General features: G+C 42.4%; 1 protein-coding gene across 1 annotated transcript; it reads right to left on the bottom strand.

Annotated features, from left to right (window-relative positions):
• Positions 1 to 3,419: 3,419 nt before the first annotated feature.
• On the bottom strand, positions 3,420 to 3,935 carry LOC139785416 (uncharacterized). The gene has a single exon (XM_071724578.1). It carries the CDS (start codon positions 3,933 to 3,935, stop codon positions 3,420 to 3,422), a length of 516 nt encoding a protein of 171 aa, XP_071580679.1.
• Positions 3,936 to 8,608: the final 4,673 nt, after the last annotated feature.

Genomic DNA, 8,608 nt, shown 5'->3' with positions numbered 1-8,608 from the left:
ATTGAACAGATACAGTATGATGTAATAAACTGATACAGTACGTTATGCACAAGACTATGATACAAGGAATGTAATTGCTGAGCGTAACGAACAAGGCACGCGTGCACGCGGAGCGTCTGTCTGTTGGCGAGGAACGCGGAACCGGATCTAGAGAATTAGATGGCGTATGCGCTGCGGTCTCGAGCGCTGTCGTGCAGACCGTCCAAGGCAGCCATCTCAACACCCCCCCTCGAGCTGATACGACAGGGTCTCAGTCTTAACATCTCCATAAGACGTAGGTGCTTGGTACGGTTGAGTCCCTTCGTGAGGATATCGGCTAACATTTGATCGGTGGGAACATAGTCGACTGAAATTAAACCATTTGATAAGGATTCGCGTACAAAATGATACCTTACGTCAATGTGTTTGTTTCGTGCATGATGTACGGGGTTCCCGGCAAGTTTGATTGCACCCTGATTGTCGTTGAATATCGGGGTACGGCCGGAGACCTTCAATCCCAGTTCTTCGAGAAACCCACGAAGATATATAGCTTCTTTCGACGCGTCAGAGAGCCTTATGTATTCGGACTCGTTCGACGATAAGGCAACGCTTCGCTGCTTCCTTGAGTCCCAGGTGACAGGTCCTCCGCTCCAGATGAAACAGATTCCGGTGTATGAGTTTCGATCCGCCAAATTTCCACCCCAGCGGCGTCTACGAAACCAAAGAGGAGTTTGTCGGTGGGCGTGTAGAATAGACCGACATCCATTGTACCCTTGAGGTACCTTAATACACATTTTGCTGCAACCCAATGAGTTTTGTCATAGTGGTTGTTAAACTGTCCCAGAAAACTGCAGGCGAAACTGATGTCGGGTCGTGTAGCAACTGCCAAATAGTTGAGAGCGCCTACTAGCTCCCTGTATGGTAATTTATCTCCTTCCGCGTTGTGTTCTCCCTCCGGATTGCTCAACTTGACGCTGGGATCCATAGGGGTTCCAACCGGCTTGCAATCGGACATGCCATATCTCTTCAGCAACTCACTGATGTAGCCTCTTTGACTTATATGAATACTATCCGTAGTTCGGCGAAATTCCATTCCAAGGCAGCGATGCCTAGATCTTTTATGTCAAAATGTTGACGAAGATTCTGTTCAATCCCGTTTAACAGATCGTCGGAATCGGTCGCTACGATGATATCGTCTACGTACGTTACTATGATCGCGTAGGCTCCCTTCCGCTTTAGCTTGTATACGCACGGGTCGGCGTTAAAGGGTTGAGCTCTCATTTCTTTGAGAACCTTGTTGAGCTTCTTATTCCAGGCTCTTCCGGCCTGCCAAAGTTCGTAAATAGCTTTCTTCAAGAAACAAACCCGGTCCTCGTGCTCTAATTCCTCCAACATTTCTCTCGCTTTCTGTCGAATGTTGTGATCAACCGTTGTCATTTGGCAAATGCGTTTTAATACTTGTTTTAAATACTTTGGAGGTTCCATAAACGTTTCTTCTTTGAGCTCGCCGTTCAGGTACGCCGTCGATACGTCAAATTGTTGAATCTTCATGTTGAGTTTAATGGCAGCAGCGATGACGACTCGCACTGAGCTTAGTCTGGCCACAGGTGAAAAAGTTTCATTGAAATGAACTCCAGGCTTCTGTAGAAAGCCTTGGGCGACTAGGCGTGCCTTCCTTTTCAGAATGAATCCGTCTGGATTCAGCTTGTTGCGAAGAACGAAACGACTACCGATTACTGTCTTGTTCTCGGGACGTTTCACAAGCTCCTAGGTGTCATTCTTGATGATGGATAGTACTTCGTCGGTCATCGCATTTAGCCATTCTTTCGTATCGTGTCCCGACATTGCTTCTTTGATCGGTATTTCTGACAACAGAGCCGTTTCCTCCTCGTTGACAATTTCGACTACTTTGTCATTTCGCTCCTCTTAAGCGAACTGATACTGCTTCTTGGGGCGACCCCTTTCGCCAGTTCTCAAAATTCGTGGTCTACCGCGTCCGCGTTTTTCAACCTTGTCCGTCCTCCACAACGTCATTGTTTGCGTCGCTCTCAGCATCTTTGTTGTTCTCAGAAGGAAGATTATTTTGGATCTCGATTTCCACGGTTTCCGGTTCGGAATTGGCCACGTCTGTTTCGTCCTCTAAAACCAGCTCTTCAGACTTTTCTTGAGCAATACTGCGTCCTTCCAGGAATTTTAGATCGCGACTTATCTCAACCTTTCTGTCCGCTGGTATCCATACTCTATATTCTTTGGATATTTCAGAGTATCCTACTAGTACGCCTTCTCTGGAGCGAGCCTCCAATTTGCTTTTTCCGACTGACGTGTCCAAGCAAAATACCTTACAGCCAAATTCCCTCAAATGGCTCAGATTCGGAAGTTTTTTATACCAGGCTTCATAGGGCGTCCTTCTGTTCAGCAGGTCGTTGGACTTCGATTGCAAAGGTAGTTAGCCGTATTCACGGCTCCGGCCCAAAAATGTGACGGTAGGTTGGCTCCGATCAGCAGACAGCGGGCGGTGTCAAGCAGGGTACGATTTTTTCGTTCAGTTCTAGCCCGTTCTGTTCCGGGTGGTAGGGCACCAATAATTTTCTCGAGAATCCAGAGCACTTGAGTAAGTCGTCGAATCTTCGATTTACGTATTTTCCGCCATTGTCGTTTTGTAAGAATTTGATCTTCTTACCTTTGAGGTTTTCGAATTTACTTGCCTTTACTTCTTTGAAGACATCGAATACTTCATCCTTTGATTTGAGAAAGCGTACTTTACACCAACGAGTGGATTCGTCGATAAATGTTGCAAAATATCTGGCCTTGCCTAGAGATTCGTGACGCATCGATCCACATACATTGGAATGGATAATTTCAAGGACGTCCAGCTCCTTTCGAGGATTAGTAGGAAAAGGTGATCTGATCATTTTCCCTTTTAGACAAGTTTCGTAATGCGTTTCCTCGTTCAATTGCTTGATACAGACGCCTTCCAGCACTCGGTTGTTGCTCGCCTCAATTAGATCCTTGACGTTTAGGTGGCCCATTCGTTTGTGCCATGTTTCAAGTGTCAATTCGAATTACATGACGCATCAACAACGTTAGCGACTACCGAGCGTCCGTGCGGCTGGTGGCATTCATCGATGTAGTAAAGGTTTCCTGTCCGATTCGCGATCATCTTCACGTTGCCGTCCTTATCCAGTACGTCGGCTCTGTCCCTCTTGAGTAGCACTTCGAATCCCTTGTCAGTGATTTTAGATACAGACATTAGATTGGTACGAAGTTCTGGCACATGTAAGACATCATTGAGAGAAATTTTCATGATCTTACCTAGCGCATCACTATAGATCTTTGCCGTTCCTCTAGCTTTAATGGCAGTGGAGCTATTATTCGCCATATTTACCTGCCCGATTTTCCCTCCTTCCAATTTCGAAAAAGATTCGGGGTCTTTAGTACTGTCAGTACGGCGTCTTTTCTTCTAAAGTTTGCAGTGCTTCATCGACGTAGAGGCTTAGGTCTTCGGCGTTTTTCGCTACGTCCTTTTTCTTCTCGCCACAGTCGATAGCCTTGTGACCGACTTTATGGCATTTGTGGCATTTGAATTTGAATGACCCATTGCTTGTACCTTCGCTTGATTTAGGCTTTGATCCTTCTTCTTTGAGCTTTCTGAAGTTACGTTTACCTGGATAATGCTTCGCCAAGTACATGGCTTGACTTGGATTCCACGTTTCATTTAGGCGCGCCTCACACTCTTTTGTAATTTTTATTTTCAGGACGTCTGGGGTTGGAAGTGTGTCTCTTGATTCAATGGCGCATCTAAAATTCTCGTATTTCTCGGGTAAGCTATACAGTAGCATTATTGAAAGTAAATCTCTATCTACTTTTACCTCCATCTCTTCTAATTTGTCCACAGCGTCAAAGAATTTACCCAGGTGGTCCTTCAGATCGCCTCCGTCGTCCATACGCTGCAGCATTAGTTGCTTAAGCAGGGTAGCTTTTCGCGCCGGCCCTTTGGACTGATAAATTCCTTCGAGTTTGAGCCATACCTCTCTTGAAGTGTTGCAAGCCTTGATCTGCTTAAGAGAGTAATTCAGGCACCTTAGTTACGAACGAATGTATTGTACGTACTCTTATTAAACAGATACAGTATAATGTAATAAACTGATACAGTACGTTATGCACAAGACTATGATACAAAGAATGTAATTGCTGAGCGTAACGAACAAGGCACGCGTGCACGCGGGGCGTCTATCTGTTGGCGAGGGACGCGAAACCGGATCTAGAGAATTAGATGGCGTATGCGCTGCCGTCTCGAGCGCTGTCGTGCAGACTGTCCAGAGCAGCCACCTCGACACATTGTCACAAGTTTGTCCACTGCATTGCTTCAGCTAATCTCCTGCAAGTGCAAAACACAATGCAGAGCAACTTGTAGCTGTAGAAAAGCAGGATTGAAGTGCTCGATCATCTGCCAGCATTGCAGTGGACAAACTTGCGACAATGTTCTAAATCTACGAGATGGTATCGAAGAAGAAGATAAAGTAAATGACGAAGAAATCCAGACAGACAATGATGCTTCAATATTTTGCAAAGTAGTACTGCGAAGTAGACGAGGGTAATAACGACGAAGAATTTAATGATAAACAACCCAGACCATCGAAATGAATACGATTGCAGTAACATCCTTTGACTACAACATAATAACACTTTAAAATAATATGCCATTAACTCTACCGCAAAATGGTAAGTTAATTTAAAAAATGTTATTTATTATTTATTAATCGAAAACTATCATAATTGTTATATATTCAATTTATAAAAGCTCAAAATAATGACATTTTCCTATAGAAATGCACTCTTTACGCGGCTGTAACTCAGAAGTTATTTACCGCACAAAAAAAGTTTTAGACAAAAGTTGTAGAGAATTTTTTTTTTTACAAGATTGATAATAACCATTTTTAACGAAAAATTAAGCGGAAACAAGATATTCCGCAAAAACCGTTTTTAGCCCCTAAAAAACAAAATAGTGGCTTATCCCAACCCTCTTTTTAATAGATCTCCTCGGGGCACCATCTTTATGAATTATCAAAAATTCATTACTACCCCAACAAATGTTTTTACTCGAAAAAATTTTGTATATATTGACTGGCCTATAGTGATACTTCAGTAACGGAAAACAATCTGGAAGCAAACTTTCAAATTGTGATACGGCAGTATGTTAATCTTTGAACATTTAATCCTCCGTTAGTGACAATATTTTTCATCCATAAAATGATGTTTGCAATGAGTCCGTTTTATATTGTTAAACTGGCTGCACTAGTTCAGATAAGTTTATCTTTTTTTTCCAATACGGATTAAAAAAGATAAACTAATGCAGCCAGTTTTATAGCAATAGAAAACAGACCCAATATATCTTACAGATTCACTAATGTTTTTATTTTCTTGAGTTTTTTAAAACAATTTTTCTTTTATTAGCACTTGCAAGTTTTGGTCAAGCTATGGCTAATAGACCAGGCAAGTAGTAGTAGTAGTAGTAGTAGTAAGCGGGGGGTTCTACTTGAGCCCCCGATGGTACCTAGATCCTAAGATCCTTTGTACCTCCCGCTCTTTCTTTGCTAGGTGTTTTGGGGCCAGGCCTTAGCCTATAGTACCAGGTTTATCAGGTCTGTTACCCTACCACTTTTCCAAAATCCTGGTGTCTTTAGGTACTTTAGTCCCAAGCTTTTGGGGGTCTTAATTAATTGCCTACGATGGCACCGTTTCTCCGCACGAGCCCCACTCGTGCGGCGGAACGCAGTCTGGAATATACTGGTGGAAAAAATTCCTGTGATCAGGTGGACTCGAACCCGGTACCTCGGGGTTATGAGTCTGGCGCTTTCCCACTAGACCACACTGCGCCCCTATAGACCAGGCAATAAAGTATATAAAAAGCAGCGTAGCTTATATTACGTCTATCATCTATTGTATGTTGCAACTAACGGAGGGTTAACATATAAGTTATGTGATTGATTTACCATTTAAATTTTATATTATTTTATTGGCAATTGCACCTATAATTAACCCATTAACGACGAAGATCGTTGATTTTTCAACATGTTTTTGAACCTCATTTTCATGCCTGTAACAGAGGAATAAATGGATCAACGTTAGTGTTCCTTATATTTTCAGGTATGCTCTAACAGAATTTGGGCTCAGAATAGAGAATTTCCAACTACAAAATTAAATATGGCGGCCTCTGTACAAAGAAATGAGAAAAAATTGTTCATTTTATGATTTTTTTTCGGACTGAAATCCTTGCGCTGGCCTTTGCATTAGCGCTTTCGGTCATCCCGGAGTTGAAATGGAAATTTTTAAGCGTACGGCGCAACTGAACAGAAATAACGCAACTCCTACCTACAAGGCGACGCCTATACCACATATCATCTCGTCTTGCCAAAAATCTAATAATGGTATCATAATAAAAATACACATGGATGTATTTGGCATTTGACGCTCTTAAATTTGCGTTGGAAAAATTGTTATATTTGGCAAAAATAATAGGTGGGAGTGGGGTTAAATTAAAAAATGTGACAAATTTGAAAAATCTGATTACGCCATTGTAAAGAGCACAAAAAGCCATAAACCTTTTGTACCAAACTTTTTTTCATACGCCTTATATTTTCAAAGATATTCGCTAAAAACTATAAAATCCGTTATTTTTTAGGGGTTGTTTCAACCCCTAAACGTCGAGATAACCAGCAAAAAAAACCCGTGTCTAATGTTTTTTGATGCTCGACAACATATCCAAAGCGCATCCAAATCGGTCGTTATTTTTTAGGGGTTGTTTCAACCCCTAAACGTCGAGATAAGCAGCAAAAAAAAAACCCGTGTCTAATGTTTTTTGATGCTCGACAACATATCCAAAGCGCATCCAAATCGGTCGTTATTTTTTAGGGGTTTTTTCAACCCCTAAACGTCGAGATACGCCGCAAAAAAAAATACGAGTCTGTTTTTTTTATGCTCAACAACATATCCAAAGCGCATTCAAATCGAGTAGGGACACTTCCGACCGTTCCCTTGTTAGTGCTGTATGGGTAATTTTTGACATGATTGACGTGAGATCCCGATCACCTGCCATAGAAGGAAACAAAGAGATCGGGATCGGAATTACATACAGATGGCGTTGGCATAGAGGGAGCACAGACAAATAAGGATAGCATATGGACATTCAAACTTGTCCATTTCAGGATATTCTTAGAGTGTCCACAAATGTATTTTCTGTGGATATCTTTATAAGAACCATGGACATTCCGACAAGAAATGGACATAAAACGGACATCCATAGGATATCCTGTGCTGAGATTAAAGCTTTTATTATATAATAAAATATAAATATACATTATATACAGAGGATGTCTCAAAAATTTATAAACAGTCGAATATCTTGCAAGCAACTAATTTTCGACAGAAATATGTTTAATCTGCCCTTTTTACGGGGTACAGACGGAACTCCCGTTCCGTTTACAATTATTAATTTCCTATAGTCTGCCTATATCCTCTTCACCTTCTACGTCGATTGTCTCCCATCTACCACTCTCTCTCTTCCGCTCTTTTTTTTGCCGCATATTGACTTTTACAATTCCGCTTTCCTACATTCTATCGCTTGCTTACCCTAAGAGCGCAGTTGACGGAGAGTCGACTTCTAAATAGTCGACTTATAAAAAGACGGAAAACAGTCTAGTAGTCATTTTTATTTTATATTAAGCGGCGCGTCATGCATCATCAATATGGCGGTGAATCCCGAGGAGGAGCAGAGCTTACGCGAGTGCGAGGAATACGTGCCGCGAGACAGGACACGATAAGACGTCATAAAGCGCCGCGCTATCGACCACCGCCACGAAACGTCGTCGTCGTCGTCGTCATTCACAGTCCTCGTCATCATTGTCTTCCCGTTGACTTTTGTAATTTTCACCTCGTTTCAAGATACATAACCGACCTCCAGACGTACGCGGCGGTTTATTTTATCGATGTTAAAAGTTGGCGGGAAGTCGACTTTTCGTCATGACGGGAAGTCGACTTCCTGTCATGACGGAAAGTCGACTTTTAATCGACGGTTTTTGAGACATTCGCCGACTTCAAGTCGACTTTCGTCCTTAAAAAAGTCGACTTCTCTGCCAAGTCAGTTTCGGTAGAAGTCGACTTCAAGTCGACTTAAAGTCGACTTTTTGCTCTTAGGGTACATTTCTCTTTATTGCTCCTCTTCGCTCTTCCCCTCTCTCTCTCTCCTCTCCCTCTCCCTCTCCCTCTCTCTCTCTCTCTCTCTCTCTCCCTCTCTCTCTCTCTCCCTCCCTTCCTCTCTCCCTTTCTCCCTCCTTCTCTCCCTCCTTCCCTCCCTCACTCACTCACTCACTCATACTTGCGCTTCTATGTTTGTTCGTCTTCCTATCTTCTGTTACTCTCTCCATCAACCTCCTCCCCTTTCCTTAGTTCAAGAGTCCGAACCTTCTTTCCCTTTCTTTTCTGTAACTTCCTTATTCACTCCTTTCCACTCCTATCGTATTTCAAAATTCTTAGTATTTCCTCTGTCTCGCCTTCTATCCCTTCTCCTATACATACCTTTACTATGTACTTTCATGTTTCTTCCTCTTCTTTGCATAATCTGCATTTCCTT

The sequence above is a fragment of the Temnothorax nylanderi genome, unplaced genomic scaffold (genome assembly GCF_030848795.1).
Source record: "Temnothorax nylanderi isolate EJ_2023f unplaced genomic scaffold, tnyl_v1.0 TNYL_tig0796_pilon, whole genome shotgun sequence".
Classification (NCBI taxonomy): Eukaryota; Metazoa; Arthropoda; class Insecta; order Hymenoptera; family Formicidae; genus Temnothorax; species Temnothorax nylanderi.
This window is presented reverse-complemented; position numbering and strand designations above follow the sequence as displayed.

Excerpts from the sequence above, each read along its gene's own strand:
- LOC139785416 (XM_071724578.1), bottom strand. The coding sequence starts at position 3,935 with ATGCTGCAGCGTATGGACGACGGAGGCGATCTGAAGGACCACCTGGGT.